The sequence below is a fragment of the Bactrocera dorsalis genome, chromosome 3 (genome assembly GCF_023373825.1).
Source record: "Bactrocera dorsalis isolate Fly_Bdor chromosome 3, ASM2337382v1, whole genome shotgun sequence".
Taxonomy (NCBI): domain Eukaryota; kingdom Metazoa; phylum Arthropoda; class Insecta; order Diptera; family Tephritidae; genus Bactrocera; species Bactrocera dorsalis.
The window spans coordinates 7,353,007-7,372,631 of record NC_064305.1 but is presented as its reverse complement, the minus strand read 5'-3'; the positions used below and the strand labels follow the sequence as shown (position 1 = coordinate 7,372,631).

General features: G+C 26.8%; 2 protein-coding genes across 5 annotated transcripts in view; one reads left to right on the top strand and one right to left on the bottom strand.

Annotated features, from left to right (window-relative positions):
* Nucleotides 1-6,150: 6,150 nt before the first annotated feature.
* The window catches only part of LOC105226835 (muscarinic acetylcholine receptor DM1), a 70,050-nt gene continuing 56,575 nt past the window's right edge, over nt 6,151-19,625 (bottom strand). The window contains exon 7 of the transcript XR_007422406.1: nt 6,151-6,291. The gene's annotated coding sequence lies outside the window, so the exon portion shown is untranslated. The remainder of the gene's footprint in view (nt 6,292-19,625) is intronic.
* On the top strand, nt 9,555-13,336 carry LOC105226834 (uncharacterized). 4 transcript variants are annotated; one of them, XM_029550475.2, is made up of 3 exons: nt 9,580-9,666; nt 10,219-10,713; nt 12,733-13,336. In XM_029550475.2, the coding sequence occupies exons 2-3, from the start codon at nt 10,572-10,574 to the stop codon at nt 13,113-13,115; spliced, it is 525 nt and encodes a 174-aa protein (XP_029406335.2). In that variant the 5' UTR covers nt 9,580-9,666; nt 10,219-10,571; the 3' UTR covers nt 13,116-13,336. The 4 variants fall into 4 exon arrangements, with proteins under 4 accessions (XP_049309462.1, XP_029406335.2, XP_029406336.2 ...); XM_029550476.2 differs by having other exon boundaries at nt 9,582-9,653; XM_011205916.4 differs by having other exon boundaries at nt 9,661-9,677.

Below are 19,625 nucleotides of genomic sequence, written 5' to 3'. Positions count from 1 at the left end.
TTTTAATTATATTTATTTTTTTTTTTGCATTATATTTTATTATAAAAATATTCAAAAATTTTTTTAATTTTTTATCATGAATTACTTTTTTTTTGTTATATTTATTATTTTTAGAATACTAATTAGTTATAAAATTTTTGTATTTTTATAAAAATATTAAATAACATTTTTTTTTAATTTGTTCAAAATTTCTTTTTCCAATCTTTTTATTTTTTGGTTTGAATTACGTTTTTTTTATTTTTGTTATATTTATTATTTTTAGAATACTAATTAGTTATAAAATTTTTGTTGTAAGTTACTTAATAATATTTTTTTCTTTAATTTGTTCAAATTTTTTTTTTAATTTTTTTATTTTTTGGTTTGAATTACGTTTTTTTTTATTTTTGTTATATTTATTATTTTTAGAATACTAATTAGTTATACAATTTTTGTTGTAAGTTACTTAATAACATTTTTTTCTTTTATTTTAGTATTAATTGGCTATAAACTTTATTTTAAAGTTTCTTTATAATATTTTTTTTTAATTTTCTTTAATTATAATGTTAATTAGTTAAATTAAAAAATTTTAATTATGTATGTATGTATAATTCTTTTACAAGAGAATGTTTATAATAATCTTTATTTTCAATTCTATATATTTTTATTCTTTAAATTATATTTTTTTGTTTTTGTTATTGTTATTGTAATACTAATTAGTTACACATTTTTTTAAACAATCTTTATATAATAATATTTTTTTAATTTTCTTTAATTATAATGTTAATTAGTTAAATTTATAAAAATTTTTAATTATGTATAATTCTTTTACAAGAGAAAATTTATAATAATCTTTATTTTCAATTCTTTTTTTTTTCTTTAATTTAAATTTTTGTTATTGTTATTGTAATACTAATTAGTTACACATTTTTTTAAACAATCTTTATATAATAATATTTTTTTAATTTTCTTTAATTATAATGTTAATTAGTTATATAATATTAAAAATTTTGTTTTTATTATTTTTTCCCAATTCTTTTTATTCATTTATTTCATTATTTATTGTTTTGCTTTGAATTATGTTTTTTTTTATTTTTATGATTTTTGAAATAATAATTAGTTATAAACTTTATTTTGAAGTTTCTTTATAATATTGTTTTTTTTTTAATTTTCGTTAATTATAATATTAATTATTTAATTTTTTTTTTTAATATTTTATAATTTTTTTGATAAAGAGAATATTCCAAGATTTATTATATTTTTTTTTTATTTTAAATTTTTATTTATATTTTACTTAAATTATAATTTTTTTTTATTATTGACTTTTTAATATTTTTTATTATTATTTTTATTTAAATCATTTTTTTATTGTTATAAGTATTATTTATAAAATTTTTTTATTAATTTCTTTTAGAAGAGTTTAATTTTCGTTATAATTTTTTTCAATATTTTTTATTTATTTATTTAGTATTTATTTTAATTTTTTTTTCTTGATTGATTTGTTATATTTTTTTCAGAATATCAGCTAAAATTGTATAAAATTTGCAGGAAAAAGTAAAACTTCTAAAATGCTCTCGCTTACTTTCCTCTTGAAAGAAATATTTATGTAATTCATGTGTGTCTTATAATTTATTAGAATTCTTGTTATTTCGTTATAAATATAAATTGAAGCCAATTTATTTAAAATAACAATTTTTGCTGTAAAAAAATTGCTGCACAATAGCTTTAAGTTATTATTTTTGTAAAAAATAGCTTTACCATATTTTTAAATTCCTTGTTAATTGCTCCAATGTGTTTATTATTATTCAAGTGCTAATTTCCTTAAGCCAATTTGCTTGTGAAATTGTATAACATTATTCGATTTTTTCATTTAAGCCTTGCCTACTTAACTTATACACACATACATGCATATATTTAAGTATATTTTACATATTTGTGCCATTACTGTTCCTATATGAATTTTGTAATATGTAGTCTAATTGCACGCGGTCGCGCCGCCAGCTCCACTGCTAATTGTCTAACTCGCTAACTCTGGCTTATTCAGAACTTAGCAATTTGATGACATTATTTTTATCGATTATGAATTATTGTCGTGCGCACTCGCCGCAAATGTAAGCTCACTTAGCATGCTGGACGTACGAACGCTGACTTGCGCATGCGCTTCTTCTTATCATGCTTATCCCGTACGGCCGTACGGGAGACGCACAAGTATGAAGATAGTTATGCACCGGATGAAATCGCACTAACACGCTTCCCGTAGCGCTAAGCAAATAACAATATGCACGACTATATGTGTGTGTGTGTGTTTGTGCTTGTTGTTGCCTTTATTACGCATTATTAATTTGAAATTTGTGTATGCAAATGTTGTCGGCGACATTCGCCCGAAATGGTAACACAAATTTTTCAACCAATTTCTTCTTTTGTGTGGGTGGAGATGTGGAGCTGGTGCACAAACACACACTTATAACTATGTGAGGTTGACATGACTAAAACACACTGTTGTGTGTTTGTAGCTATGTCATACATAAATATAGCTGTAAATATGTACACTTGGGCGCCCACAATGCAAGACAGGTTAGCGCTATACACACACACACACATGCACACAGGTATAATAGCATCCAATAGCCGCTTTTATCGGCGGCTGCCTCGCCTTGCGGCAGCCTCATCCAGATTTCACTCTCATTGACAAGTGTTTTTGTACCGAAAAGGGCAATTGCAAGTTTCAATGTTTGCAATTTTTGCTTTTTATTTTTTTGTTTCTCTGTCTGTTTGCTTTTGTTTTTATTTTCTGCTGTGCACCGCATGACTTTATAAGGCGTGTGGCGTTGATTTCATGGCTTTGTGCTTAACTTAATCTAATTAGTTAATTTTAAAATGGTTTTTACATAATATACGTATGCACATACTTACATACACATGTACATAAATGCTTATAAACGTTTGAGCAAACAAGTGACTTTCTCTTTGAGAGACTGAATTAATTATTTTTGCAAAAAAAAAAAAGAAAAAATAAAATTTTCGTTTTCAAATTGATATGATGATACAATTATAGATGATATAGTACATACATAGATAAAAAAAAAGTTTATTAAGCTTTAATAATTTGCAAAAATTATAAAAAATAAATATTTTTGAACTAAAAAAATTTTCTGAGCATCCTTTTAACGAAAAGTTTGAAAAAAAAATTTTTAAAAATTTGTAAAAAAAATTAAAACAAAAAAGTAAAATGGTAAAACAAAATTTTCGAAAAAAATTTAAATTACAAAAAAATATTTTTTAAATTACTTGTTCATTTTTTTTTTCTATATAAACTAATTTTTTAAAATTACTTGTTGGAAAAATATTGAAAAGTAAAAAAAATGATCAAAATTTGCTTAATTCAGTGTTATTGCGAAAACTAAAAAAATATGTAAATAATTTGTTTATGCATACACACATATGTATGTATGTACATACATATGTACATTAGAGCGAGTCGTTTTTTTTCTAAAAAATTGCATTTGCGGGAAATGTTTTACTATTTAATATTTGTTGGCAAAAAAAGTTTCTGAGCATCCTTTTAACGAAAAGTTTGAAAAATAATATATACATACAAATAATTTAAAACAAAATTAAAGAAAAAATAAATGGTAAAACAAAAATTCTGAAATAATTTCAAATTTAAAAAATTGTAAATGTAAAAAAATTTCAAAATTACTTGTTTGAAAAAATATTGGAAACAAAAAAAAATTGCTCAAAATTTATGCATAAAATCGGGTATATGGAAATTGTTCTACTCGTACGCTTTATTCTTAAAAACTTTGCCTAAGAGCTATGAATCTATAACTGGTTTCAGGACAGCATTTTTAAATTGAAGTTTAAAAAATTTGATTGATTATATATGAGATATGTGATAGTTGTCCAATCTGGCCGCTGCCGACAAATGATTAATAGAATATCAAAATGCATCTACTTATTAAATTTCATTTGGATGCCTCAAAAAATGGTCAACAAATTTGTATAATCCCTAAACAACTTCGTTTTAAAAATTGCTGGCTTAAAACGGGTTTTAGACCGATAGGTGCTAAGCAAATTTGCTCAAAATAACCCGCAGAACATTTCAAATTAGTTTTACAATTTTTGTTTTAAACTTTCTTTATAATTTTTTTTAATTATAATATTAATACTTAAATTTTTTTTTTAATTTCTTTATAATTTTTTTTTTAATTTCTTTATTTTTTTTTTAATTTCTTTATTTTTTTTTTAATTTATTTATTTTTTTTTTAATTTCTTTATAATTTTTTTTAAAACAGATTTTTGTTTAAATTTTCTTAATTATAATATTTATTAGTTTTATTTTTTTTTTACTATTTTTTTACGAAAAATTTATAATAATTTTTATTTTCAATTATCCGCAGAATATTTCTGGCATACGCGATTTTTTCGTTTTTTTGACTCCTTATAAATCGACCCGCTCTAACATTCATATGTGCATACACTTACATATGTACGTGTTATATTATTTATATATTTATTTCTATTACGTTAACAAAAAAAAATTAATTTTTTCGATATTTTTTCTCGTTGTCAATATTTTATTGAAAAAAAACTTTAAATTAAATAATTTTAATAAATATTAAAAAAATAGCGGGCTTTAAGGTGGTTGTTCTACTATAGAGATATGAATTTCAGTTAATTTTTGAAGTGTTGTAGAAAAAAGGACAATGTTTTTATTATCAATTTTTTATAACAACTTTTGTTGGAATTCGAAATATTTTTATTTTAATTGCTTTTAATAAATATTTTTACACATGAAAATTACTTTAAAAATTATAAAAATGCTATATTATTTAAAAAGTAGGAATTAAAAACCATCTGAAACAAATTGAATAAATATTTACTATAAAACATTCGCCTAACCATAACTATACCCTATAGAATACCAGCATATGTTGAAATGCGATAAAAGTAAGTATTTCAAAAGCAAAATAGCATATTAAAAAGTAGTTTAAAAATAACATGATTTCGCTTTCTTAAATTTTCTAAGAATTTGTTCAATCTAAAATATTTTTAATAAAATTTCCTAAAAATCCATAAAAACCATTCAAATTACTCGTATCACACGCATTCTACCACTCACACACACCAGCAAGCGCCACTTCCGTGCGCTGCAGGAAAAATAAAAATTGCGTACCGTTTGTCAGATTTGTCGCTTTTCACCAGGCGACCATAATCGTGCAGAAGGCTGCTGTCGCAACAAAGTTGCCAGCCACATGTTGCTGGCACTACAAGTGGCCGACAAAAACCGTGCTGCCAGCTTGTTTGTTTAGTTCATATGTTTTACTTACTTGGTTGAATTCGTACATAAATTAGGTGTCAATCTCAAATTTTTGTGAAAAATAAAAACAACTAAATTGTTTTGTTACGCAACGTATTTTTTATTCATGGAATTACTCTCTTATTTCGTTAAAATTAAGCAATTTGTTTATAGAAATGTGTAACACTGCCTTATCGACGTGTGTTTAAGCGCTGTGGCATCACCGTTTTACCCCCATCGCTTTGGAAACAGCTGTTTGACAAACAACAAAACAATAATAAACAAAGTAGGCAACCAATGGGAATGCATCTCTCTTTTATTAAATTATTATTATGGCAGAAGTGCAAATACAAGCTCTTTTTACAGAAATAAATATTATAAGTATAATAACTTAGCGCTGCAAGTAATGTTTTAAACAACTAGTTGCAGAAATGACAGCTATTATACCGACTGGATGTGATGGTCGCCCCTGGCTGCGGCTTTGGCAGGAGGTTGGACATCTGGAATATTTTTCATGGATGTAATGTCGGAACATTTTTTAGATACTTATTACGGGTTTATTCGGTTGTTTCTAATACGCTCAAATTATAGCGATTGTCTTTTGAGGATTAACGTACTACATACATATGTATGTTTTCAGATATTTTATGCCGAAGTATTGGAACCAGCGCTGAAATACATAAGTAACAAATCCTTATGCTACGTAGTACTCTCTTACAGCACTTGACAATATAGCAATAAACATTGTATTTACAGGTAGTACCATTGTCATGCTAATGAAACTGCAAAGTACTTTGTTCCTGTCGCTTGTGGTTGGTATAAAAACAATCAATTTACTGCCTGTTGAGCCAGCGTGTATTGCGGAATGATTTTGTTGGAATTATGCCATTTTACATTAAAAGGAGCACTATTACAGCAGCGGTAGCGTTGGCAATAATTTCTGTAATAGTTTTACAGTCAAATGTAGACTTTTTGGTAACAGGATGGACGAATTTTCCCGTAGGCAACAAGTGTAACTACATTTGAAAAAAGAATAATGATAATGTAAACCAAAATTAATGTAAAAGTTAATTTGTTAATAGACAAATAAAAAGCTAAATATACTATATTATACTAACAAAATTCTTTCTCTACAACAACAACTATATTATACATCATTTTGCCCCCACACCACATTATAATTATGTCGTATGATTTACTTATACCCATTTATATATGTAAGTTTGCTTACTACATATATTTTATATACCATATATTAAATGTAAGATTTAGACAAACAATCATTAATATTAAGAAAGTTGTCAATATCAAGGTTTTAGGCCAATAAAAAAGCTTGTTTGCCTACGAAATGTTAATATTTGTACAAATTCGCTATTTATGCTTGGATGTTTATGTATATGAATTAGGCAAGCGTAAGCATACAAGAAACTGTCTAGATAAGTGCAGCATTTACTTAAATGCTTTTAAGGGGTCAGTAGGGTAATCTGGCAGGGTTTTTGACATTTTTTTATAGAAATTTTTATTCTACAATAGAACTTTTTTCACATATCATGAGGTACATATATCGTGGAGTGTATAAAAAAAATTTTTCGGTTTTTGATGACATCTGTCGGAGAAATGACTGGGTGAATGAGTTGTGTTTTTCACTGGCGGACACGATTTTTCATGTTTGGATCATCTGAACACAAAAACCCAATTTATACTTAAAAAGTACGTGAATGGTTATCGTTCCTACTAGAATCATGAAAAAATGTTGATAAACAAAAAAGTAATTATCGTTTTTATTTAATATTTCCCCATGTTTTTTTTACATAAATTTTGTTAGAACATTGTCAATAAATTATAAAAAAATATGAATCTAGTAGGGACGATAGCCAGGCGTTTTGTGTACATTAAAAAAAATTAAGCAAATCGTTTGAGTAGTTCGATCGGAATCATGTTCGCCTGTTTAAAAACATGTGTTTTGAGAAAAAACGCGTTTAAAGTTTGAGGTGTGCACTCTGAGCGCTCCGAACGGCGAGCGGTATTATTATTTTTGGGCCTCTTTCGAAACCTTCCAACGGTAGAGTGTTTCTACATTATTTCTAAGGGTATAAGGGAAATGCAAAAAAAAAATTAAGAAAAAAGATTACCCTACTGACCCCTTAAGTGCTTTCGAATAGATCACACAACCATATACAGGTAAAAAAAAAAGTTGATTGAAAGGTGTTAGTTAATTACTTGGATATAGTATGAATCATATGCATATGTATGTACATATGAATGTATACTTAATTCATAGGTATCTTGCATATGATGGGTATAGGGATTAGAATATACTTATATACATACATATGTATATAAATAAAGAAGTTCTTTATAAAATTTTCAAAATAGTTTTCTGTGTTACTACAACAGTAAATTAATTTAATTTGAAAAGAATATTTATAAAAAAAAAATTAAATAAAAAAAAATAAAAAATATATTAAAATAGAAAAATAATAAAAAAAATAAAATAAAAAAAATTAAATAAAAAATAAATAAAAAAATTAAATAAAAAATAAATAAAAAAATTAAATAAAAAAATAAAATAAAAAAAAATTAAATAAAAAAAATAAAAAATATCTATATTAAAAAAAAAAACATAAAAAAAATTATTTTCCATAACGATGCGATAAGGAAAAGGAAAATTATTATTCTGTTCCCACAATAGTCGGCTCTACGTAACCGGAACGAACCCGGATTTTTATCATTTTTATCCGGCCAAGGACTGTCAACTCGACAGATTTCAGCCACTACAACAACAGCAACCAAAACAAGCACAAAATTATTATGCTTTCGGTCAGATTTGAAATATTGTGCAAATACATGACTGTAGATCTTACTATATACAAATTTCTTTAAGAAAAAACTTAATTTCTTTTTAATTGTCTATAATTTGTTAATTACCTATAATTTATAAATATATTTTTTAATAATAAATATTATTTAATGATGCAATTAAATACTGGTTGAAATTGTGAGAAAAATTGTGATTTTTGCACGTGCATTCGTAGAAGGATATGTATGTGTATGTATGTATATGTAAGTATGTCTTTATTGATAAAAACAACGGTTCGGTTGCGGTATGAAAGGATCTTTAACTTAATTTTGATCAGTCAGTTTGTTTGGCAGCTATATGCTACAGTAAAAACCAGTACCCATATGCCCAAAGCTCCCCACAGCAAACATAAAACAGCGGTTTATTGATGGACTGAAAATGTCATTCGCAGCGCCTACACGAGATCCAGGCACAAAGAAGCCGATCAATACAAAGCAGCAAAAACCTCTGGGGACTTGGGTATAAAATAGTAATAAACAAAATCGGTGTTCGAGCATAGCCACCTGACTCAACTGCTGCCAAAATGGATCAGGGTTAGTGATCCAGAACATACTCTAAGAATTCCGCGAAGCTTCCAGTTTACACTCGATTTAGCCTAGACGCAGAAATCCTGCGAATAATCATTGCAGAGCGACCGGCATTACTATTGAATATGTACAACGCCCGCCTCGAAGCTGGAATATTATTGAAGCGGCTATCAATGAAGCTCTTCCCTAGACAACGCGGCTTTAGATCCGGCAGATCAACACTAGGAGCTATAAAATGCGTCATTGAAAGTGTAATAGTGTTGCTGGCGACTTTAGATGTCCGTAACGCCTTTAACAGCGCTAGATGGGTGGATATAATCGAACCTCTTGACAATGTGTGCAAAAGTTCAAAACGATATTTCAAAAACTGAAGGACTAGTTCGCGCTTATATAGACAGACTGACAGCCGGAAATGGCTAAGTGGACTCGGCTCGTCATGCGGATCTTTTATGTATACCTACTTGCATTTTATGGGGTCTACGTCGCTTCCTGCTGGATATTAGAAACTTTTCTTCTTCCTGTTCAGGGCATAAAATCTTTGTTTATGTATTTTTTATGACCTGTTAATGCCAAATATTTACCTAGCACGTTGTAATTGTCCATATACTATGTCTGTATAAGCATAGGTGTAATAAATATATTAATTAATAACATATAGCTACAATATATACATATCTACAAAATATAATTGACCAATGGGCGTGCATTGCCGCACTGACTTACTGCCGCTCAGCGCAATTAACTTATATTCAACACGTAAACTAACATTTAACTAACGCTGACGTTGGCTACAGGTGATGTATGTACATATGTTTGTATGTATATGTAAGTATATACAGCTATGCGCCCACATTCCGGCCTTTTGGTCATATATTTATGAGTTGTGCAAATCCTGACACTTTAGTCCTGTCCGAATGATTGAACCGGAAAGTGCCGATAGTGGCGCAAATTTTTCTGTTTTTGTTGCTCGAATGGTTGGACAGTAATGACGGTGTGCACAACATGTAAAATAACGGTTATTATATACAGACAGACATGTGATTTGCATGCATAAAGGCATTAGAAGAGAGCGAATTGTGAAATATATGAGTTAATGGCGCAAAGTCAGTGGGGAAAACCACATGAACTTACAAACAAATAGACAGTTATGTAGTTATATGCATGCGTATGTATGTATGTATGTATATACACATGCAATTCGAATATTTGCGAAATCCATAGATCTAAAACTCTATCAGTCACACAGTGTGGCTGACATTGATTTTGTGGCTTTGTGGCCAACTAACTCGCAATAGTCGCAACCGCAAACAGCAGACGACGATGACAACGACAATGTCTGTTGGCGGAAATCGAATCATACACGACTTTGAAACTAAAGTAACAGGATGTCAGCTTCAAGTGTATGCTTGCCAAGTGTAATGTGTGCGGTTCAGTGCTGAAGGACATTATCCTCTCGTACATACATATGTATATGTGCATGTAGATGTGCGTATGCGAGTTATTAGTCGTGTGTGTTAACATGTAGCGGCACTATTATGTGCATATTTAATCTCTAGGAAATTGTCATAGTTTTGATTGCAATGGACACTCGATCAGAAATCGATTGACAGCGGGAAATTACAGCCGAACATTCAAATGCGCATATATACATACATACATATATACAGACAGACAAACATTTCGTTGCGAGCGCAATTAGAATGGCAGTCATTAGAGTAAAAAACGATTAGTGGCAGGAAAAAAATTAAATAAATAAGAAAAAAACAGAAAAATACAAGAAATAAGAAAAAAATCGAAAAGGAAAAAAAATTAATAGAGAACAAACTTAGAAAGAAAAAAAAATACCAAAATACAAAAAAAAATAAACAAAATACAATATTAATTTAGCTTAAAAACAACGCCCGTTAATATGGGCTGCTCAACTTCTGCGCCAGCCGTCAGCGAAGCAAACAGTAAAAGAACCTTGTCGGCTAACAAAGTAAGTGACAACGCCACGGATTCGAAATCGAAAATGGGTGATCAAGAAAATAGTGGTGAAAAGGATACATATCGTAAGTAAAATTAATATACACATGCATACATACATATTATATAACAAAATATATGCATGAATATTTTTTTTAACAGACAAACAAACAAATTTTAGAAAAAAATACATCTTTATAACAAAATAAATAAATACACAAGTACATTTTATAAAAAAAAATATTAAGGTACCAGTGGGTACACCTAGTAAGGAACAATGTGTGCGGTATTTTGTGAAAGTAATTTAGAAAATTTAAAATTTTAGGCAAAAACATTGCTGTGAAAGTTACAAAATCAATATTTGCACTAAAAAAAAAAAATTAAAAAAAAAACAGTAAAATATTATACATACAAAAATATAAAAAAATACATATGTATGTATGTACATACACAAAATAATTTATATAAAAAAATTTAAATTTATTGCGTAAATAAAAATTGTGTAGTAAAAAAAAATCATTTAAAGCACAATTTTATTAATTTTAGTAAAAAAAAAAAATGCTGTGAAAGTTATTAAAATTAATATTCGCATTGAAAAAAAAATTAAAAAAATAATATAATACAAAAAATATAAATACATACATATATACACACACACACATAAACATTAATGTAAAAAAATACTGTTTTTTTTGTGTAAATTATAATTTTTTATTTAAAAAAATGCATTTGAACACTATTTTTTAGTTCGAAAATATTATTGACGCAAAATTTATAAATTAGAGGAATTAGTTAAGTGCTTTTTCGGAACTCCAATTAGCAATATACGCCTTTTTATTTAAATAAAAATTCGAAAAAAAATGTTTTTATAAAAAAAACTTTTTTTTTTTAGAATTAGTTAAAAGCTTTATCGGAACTCTATTACTATTAAATTGAGTTTTAAAGCGTCAACGATTTTTCAATAATAAAATTTCATGTTTTATATTACAAAATTATTAAAAAAAAATATTACAATATATATAGTATATTTTGTTTTTTAATACACGTACATATAAAATATACAAATAAAAATTGTCACATATTTTTTGTTATTCTTTTTAATTTTTTTTTGGTTAGTTTTAATAAATTTAATTTGGCCTGGTTTTTATACAAAACATACAATAATATTCAATAAATAAGAATAAACAATAAAATTCGTTAATTAACAAAAGCAAGAAAAACCTCAACTTCGTCTTTTCCGAAGCAATATACCCTTCATAGGTGTATTTTTTATAGCATCAAATAGGATATAAAAGAAATATTAGAAGAAATCAAAGTGCAACTTGTATGGCAGCTATATGCTATAAAAGTCCGATCCGAATAATTTCTTCGGAAATTGTACCGTTATCTTGAACTATCTTTGGTACGTCAGATTTCGAGCAGATAGCTTGTCAATTAAAAAAGTTTTTCATACAAGACCTTGATTTTTATCGATCAGTTTGTACGGCAGCTATATGCTATAGTAGTCCGATCTAAACATTTTCTTCGTATATTGTAGCTTCGGCTTGGATAATAATCCGTGCCAAATTTCATGAAGATATCTCGTCAAATAAACAAGTTTTCCATATAAGAACTTGATTTGGTTCGAGGTCAGGTGGTATGGCAGCTATATGTTCCAGTGGTCCGTTATTGGCGGTTCCGACAAATTAACAGCTTCTTCGGGAGAAAAGAAGGTGTGAAAATTTTCAGAACGACATCTCAAAAGCTGATGGACTAGTAGGCGTATATACAGGCTGAAATACAGATGGGCACGTACATGACTAATTCGGTTCAAGTGATATACATATATACACATGCATAAAGTATATACTTTACAGCCATGACTCTTTCTTTCCCTGAGTGTTGAAAACTGGCACACTTAATATAATATATTAAAGCTATAAAAAACTGTAGACGCCATATACTTTTTTTTTAGAAAAATAATGTCCAATATTTTTTCAAATATTGTTGTTAAATTAAATAATTTTTTTTTGTTATTTATTAATATTTTTTTGTCTTTGCATTTTTGTAATCCACACTTTTAACCCACAATATTAAAAAAATCTCCCGATCTTCACTTCTTCCAGCCGCTTCGGAAGCCTATATAATACCATTAAGCGATGATGCCGAGACGAAAGTTTACACCGCAGGTGCCCCGGAAGCAGAAGACCTACTCGCTGCTACAGTGAAAAAACAACCACCAAAACGCATACAAGAATTGATGGAACAAGCGGCCGAAAATGAGACGGCCACGCTAAATCTACAAGATTTGGAGGAGAAACTCGAAAAAGCGGAGGAGAGGCGCAAGGAATATTTGCAACAAAAAATTACAACAATACAAAAGACAACACAAATGCTGACACGCAGCGGCAGCAAGGAGCTTTTAGATAAACTGGAGACAACACAAATATTTGATGGCAAGGCAGCAGAGAAAGACAATCCGGCCGACAAAGAGGCGGAGAAGAAGTAACTATTTTAGGCTTAAAACTGACTTATGTCACAATCATATGCTTATATATACGTTATAAGTAAATAATTATACACGAAGTATGAAATAAATTTGGTTTTAAGAAATATGCGCCCAAAATGCTGCTTCAAAAATATGTAAAATATTCGTTTTAAAATAATTTTGTGATGTTTTTCATAATTGCGTTTTTAAAACTTACCTTTCAAGACTTAGTTAGACTTAGTGAATTTGCAGTAACTTTTTAAAAAATTTGAACTTTTTCTAAATAATTAAAAAAATTGTAAAAAAAATTTTCGAAAATATTATCTGTTTAAAAACATGAACAATTTCTTTAATGTTTTTTAGGAAAATATTGTATGTATAATTTATATGAAACATAAAAGTTTGCGAATAAAAATTTAAATTTTTTTTTTAATTTATTTAAACATTTTTAAATGAAATTAATTTTTTTATTGAATATTTTTATATAAAAAATTAAAATTTTAAATTGCTTGTAAAAAAAAAAACATTTTATATAAAAAATTTAAATATTAAAATGTTTTCCAAATTTTTTTTTTTTTTTGCCGAAAGGAAAGTGAAAAACAAATTACTTAAATAATTTAAAAAAAAAATTATTAAAACAAAATTGTTGCTTAAAAAAATAAATTAAAATAAATAATAATTAAATTAAATTAATTAATTATTTAATTAAAATTATTTAAAATTTAATTAAAATTAATTTAATTAATTTGTTTGGTAAAAAAAATTAAATTCTTTTAGTATTTTTTTTTAATTTTACCTTTGAAAATAACCTTGAAAGTTTTAAATGAAATAATTTAAAATTTAAATTAATTTATTTGATTAATTTTTTTTAAACTTAAATTTTTTCTAGTATTTCTGTTAAATTTAACCTAAATGGATGTAAAAAAATAATAAAATTAAATTAATTTTTCTTGTTAAATTTAAAATTTAAATTAATTTAATTAAATATTCAATTAATTTTTTTGCAAAAAAATTAAATTTTTTAGTATTTTTTTTAATTTTACTTTAATAGATGTAAAATTTTTTTTTATAAAATTAATTAATTAATTATTCAATTATTTTTTTTGCAAAAAAATCAAATTTTTTAGTATTTATTTTTTAATTTTACCTTAATAGATGTAAAAATTTTTTTATAAAATTAATTAATTAAATTAAATTAATTTGTTTATACAAATTAATAAAAAATTTTAAAATAATAACAAAAACAACAAACAAACGTAAATGGCATTACAATAACAATATGCTCTAATAGCAAAAATTTAGTTTAAAAATTAAAAATTATTCGTTAAGAAAGATTAAAATTTTTTTTAATTAAATTAATTTGTTTTAATTATTATTAACTATTTTTTTGTCAAAAATTAAATTTTTGTTTTAATAATTTTTCAAATGTTTATTTATATGAATGTAAAAAAATTGAATTAATTAATAAAAATTAAAAAAAAATTAATAAAATTAATTAATTCAATTAAATTGATTTTTTTTTATTCAAATTAATATATTAATAAAAAAATAATAGCAAAAACAACAAACAGACGCAAGCGAAATCACAATAAAAATATGCTCTAAGAGCAAAATGAGACCACATTTTGGCATATTTTCCATTTTTGAACTTTTATTTGAACATTTAGATCTTGAAGTTTACGCGTTTTTGCTTCAAACTATTTACAGTATTAATACTATAACCATTTATCGCCAACTGAGTTTTGCTTAATTTAATTCCACCTTTTATTTATTTTATTTCTTTGTTTTTTTTGTGTGTTTTCTCATTTTAATTATATCCAGTGTGCGTGTGTGTATATTTTTCTGTACGCCATGTAACGCCGCAATGCACACATACACATCTAGTTCGTACATACATAGCAAATTTGCCTTAAACTCTATTGATCATTGCAGATTGCACTTAAACCTCTAAGCATTTTCCATTGCGTTTGCGCCCAACTTGTGTTATTTTGCATATATTGTATTTTTTAGTGTGTTGTTGTTGTTTTGTTGTAGTAGTTTGCAATTTTCAATATTTGCATAGTTTTCATTATTCATTTATTTGTTCTTGCCATAATAAAGTTCTGTGGTGGGATTGAATATACGAGTATTTGTTGCTATAAGTACCATTTGTGTTGTTGTTCTTGTTATTATTTTCTTCTGTCTTTTTTTTTAATATAAAGTAACAGATTTTACGCTTCAACTCTTACAACTTCGATAAACGCTTACTGAAATGTATTAATTCATATTAGTGTGTGTGTGTGCGTGTGTAGCTGTGTGTGTGTGTAAGCGCCTAGTCGATAACTGAGTTGTCATTTGCCTTATTGTGTTGTTGTAGATCGCAGTTTGTGTATGAATTAGGAAACTTAATTAATGCATTAACAATTATAGTTGAATTTACAAATATAACAGATACATATACTATATAATATAACGGTGTTATTGTACTATTTCTCAAACGGTTTGCATTGATATATGTAAATCTCTTTTAATTTGTACATATGTATTTATTACTATTTTACTAATAATTAGTTGTTGTTTTTTTTATAAAAAGTCACAACGAATGAAATTTGGCGAAAGAAATTTTGGATTGTACATACATACATACATATCGTCATCTAAAATGCAGAATAACGTAACATCACTTTTCATAAGTTTACAAGCGAAGGAAACACGTTTTAATGGAAACCACTCATATTGGAAAAAAATTTTGGTTTTGGTTAAAAAATGGTTATATATATCTGTGAGGAGTTTTGGTTATTTTTTGATGATACGTTGTTTTGCATTTTAGATGACGATATGTATGTATTGATTTATGTCTGTTTGTGTGTATGTGCAGAAAATATCTTTTTCATGACTCATACAAAAAAAATTTTATAAAAGAAAATAATTTTTAACAAAAATATTTAAATCATTTTAATTTAATACATATATGTATGTATGCATGTATGTATGTAAGTTTGCGGTTTTGATATTCTTTTAGGTCCCACTTTTATTTATTTATAACAGTTTTAGAATTCTGCAAGGCAAGGTTTGGGACTAATACTCGTAATACACATATACTAAAACGCATTAATTACTCGTATATACATATTATATGTATGTTAGTTGTATGCATGTAAGTTTATATATGTACTATGTCTTTGTAAACGTAACATTTTTCTAATCACAAATAAAAAGTCTTTGGTACAAGCAATTATTTGTTTGTTTTTCTGCTCAGCATTATATTCGTTGTTTAGGAACATTACACAGAAGATTGGTGCAAAAAAAAATATAAAAAAAATAAAAATTAAAAAAAAAAATAAAAATAAAAATTTAAAAAAATTAAAAAAAAAATAAAAATATTATATAAAAAAAATGTAAAAAAAATAAAAATAATATATAAAAAATATAAGTTATTTCAAAAATATAAATAATTAAAAGTATATAAAATAAAATTGAGAAAATTAAATAGAGAAATTAATAAGAAAATTAAATAAATTAAAAGACATTTATAATTTAAAAGTATTCAAAATATATTTAAACAAATAAAATATAAATAAAAATCACTTAAAAGTATAAAAAATAAAATTAAAGAAATTTATAATAATTAAATAATAAAAAATAATTAATCAACTGAAAGTAAAATAATAAAAAATAAAAAACAATTAATCAATTAAAAGTAAAATAATTAAATTAAAAAAAATAACGAAAAATTACCAAAAATTAAAAATTAATAATAAAACTAAACAAATTAAAAGAAGTTAATAATAAAACTAAATTAAAGAAATTTATAATAATTTAAATTAACTAAAAAATAATAAATCAATTAAAAGTATAAAAAATTAAGAATATTGCAAAAAAAAATTAATAAGCAAATTAAATAAAATTAATAATTTAAAAGTAATGAAATTACAATTAAATAATTAAAAAACAATCAATCAATTAAATGTATAAAAATATCTTAAGAAAATGAAAAATAATTGAAATCCAACAACAATTAATTAAATTAATAACTAAAGTAAAAAATTTAATTAGCAAATTAAAATAATTAAATAATTTATTCAAAAGTATACAAAAAAAATTATTAAATTAAAAAAAATATAATAATTAAATAAACAAATTTAAAAATAAAAAATCTATTAAGAGTATAAAAATAAAATTAAAAAAAATAAAAAAAATAAAATAAAAAAAACAAAATTATAAAATTAAAAGAAATTATGAATGAATGAAATAATGAAAAGTAATGAAACTAAAATTAAATAATTAAAAAACAATTACTAAATTAAAAGTATAAAAATTATATAAAGATAATTAAAATACATTACTAATTAATTATTCAAAAAAATTTAAAGAAAAATTTAGAAAATCACAAATAATTAAAAGAAATTTATAATTAAAAAAAAATTAAAAAAAAATAAAAAAATTTAAAAAAAATAAAAAAATTAAAAAATTTAAAAAAATTAAAAATAATTATTATAAAATTAAAAAGAATTAATAATTCATTTAAAAGTATACAAATATAATTAACTAAAAACAGTTTAAGAAATACCCAACTCAGACGTATGTACATATATGCCACCGTCTACGCAGATCCTATACGAGATCAAGGCACAAAGAAGCCGAATCCCGACAAGCCGATCAACACAAAGCAGCAAAAAAGGTGCAGAGGCACGCCATCAAGGAAAGCAAAAAACTAAAAAATGGGAGTAACTACACGAGGATATTAACAAAATCCCTGGGTACTTGGGTATAAAATAGTAACGAAAAAACTCGACGCTCGAGCAAAGCCGCCTGAGTTAACCGCTGCCAAAATGGATCAGATCATGGACGCACTCTTCCCTACATACGAAAAAAGGGCTGGTGATCCAGAATATACTCTAAGATTTCCGCGAATTCTCCAGTTTACCCTCGAAGAGCTGCAACTTGCCACTGGCAAGCTCAAGGTCAACAAATCACCCGGCCCGGACGGAATGCCAGCAGAAATCTTGAAAAAAAATCGCAGCAGAGCTAGCGGCATTACTATTGAATATGTACAACGCCTGCCTCGAAGCCGAAATATTCCCTGAACCCTAGGAAAAGCAACGACTAATGCTCGTGCTAATAAGTAAGGAAAAAGGAGATCCATGCTTGAAAGATCCTACGCCAGAAAATGTAAGACTACTTAAACCCAGACTCAAAGCGGCTGTCAATGAAGCTGGAGGAATCTCCTCTAGACAACACGGCTTTAGACTCGGCAGATCAACTCTAGGAACTATAAAATGCGTCAGAAGCCGCACAGCGTAGATCGCATTACAAAAGAATAGTGTTGCTGGTGACTTTAGATGTCATAAACGCCTTCAACAGCGCTAGATGGATGGATGCTATGATATGGACATAATCTCTAGCGCGCTACGCAAAAAACAGAGCTACAACTGCTAATAAATAAGCACACACCCCTCGAAATAAGTATGCAAATTACTTCGGACACAAAATGTAGTAAACTACCTAGGCGTAAGACTGGACCGCAGTCTAACTTTCTGGGTGTAAATCGAGCACACCGCAGGAAAAGCAGCAAAAGTCACCTCCCAACTTAGCAGACTAAAGGCTTAGGGGGGGGCTTAGGGGACTCCGGGCAAGAAAAGATAATGTCGACAACAATCAGCGTGCTATTAAACGGAGCTGAGATCTGGACAGATGTGCATAAAAAGGAAAACCGGTAGTGTAAGGTAGTGGCCAGTGTGCAAAAAGACAGATGAAACATGAAAACGATGAAAACGAGATTGAAATCTATACTTCTGCGTGTAAAATTTCGACAAACAGTTGTTGTAGAAACAAGTTGGGTAAAATTTTTACGAAAAACGGTATAGCGTGCCTTGAGATTCTAGGAATTTAAAGCGAGGATTAAAAGATTTCATACACTACAAAACTCTAATGTTGAACCTTTGGCCTCGATATTCACAATAAGTAAACATTTGTATAGGGAATTCAACGAATATAAAAAAAAACTAACGGAACTACAGTTGGGGCGAGAAATGCCTTTCCTGTTGTAAAAATGAAGGTTAAACATGCATATATTGGGGAGACGAAAAAGTCTTTTCGTATTTTGTCAATAGATGTCGTTGCAATCGTATATCTCCACTGCTACCAATCACATTGTGCCATACCATGTAGTGTTGGAAAGGTTTTAAAATCGAGGAACTTGACGTTCAGAGAAAAATAATTTGAATTTAAAACGTCACACCCTAATACACAGTGGCGCATAATGGCGGAAGTGCACTACAACCGTGCGAAATTTGTGAAAATTAAAAGGCTTAAAACCTCAACAGATACTCCATTGTTGAAGTGTAAAACCAAGAAAAATCAATAAAAGTAACAAGTAAATGTGTGAGTGTGTGTGTGCACGTGCCTTTGCCACATGCACAAACAGGTTTTGCAGCTATTTTGGTATGGGTGTATGTATGTCTGTTTGTAGGGTGCTATGTGGGTTGGTAGGTAACGGTGTATACAAAACTGCATATATGCAAGCGCACGAAACGGATTAACGGTATAACG

What these genes read in the sequence shown, in the direction of transcription:
- LOC105226834 (XM_049453505.1), top strand. Translation starts at nt 10,572, where the DNA reads ATGGGCTGCTCAACTTCTGCGCCAGCCGTCAGCGAAGCAAACAGTAAA. An exon ending in TGGTGAAAAGGATACATATC is followed by an intron (nt 10,714 to 12,732) that starts GTAAGTAAAATT and finishes CACTTCTTCCAG; the next exon opens with CCGCTTCGGAAGCCTATATA.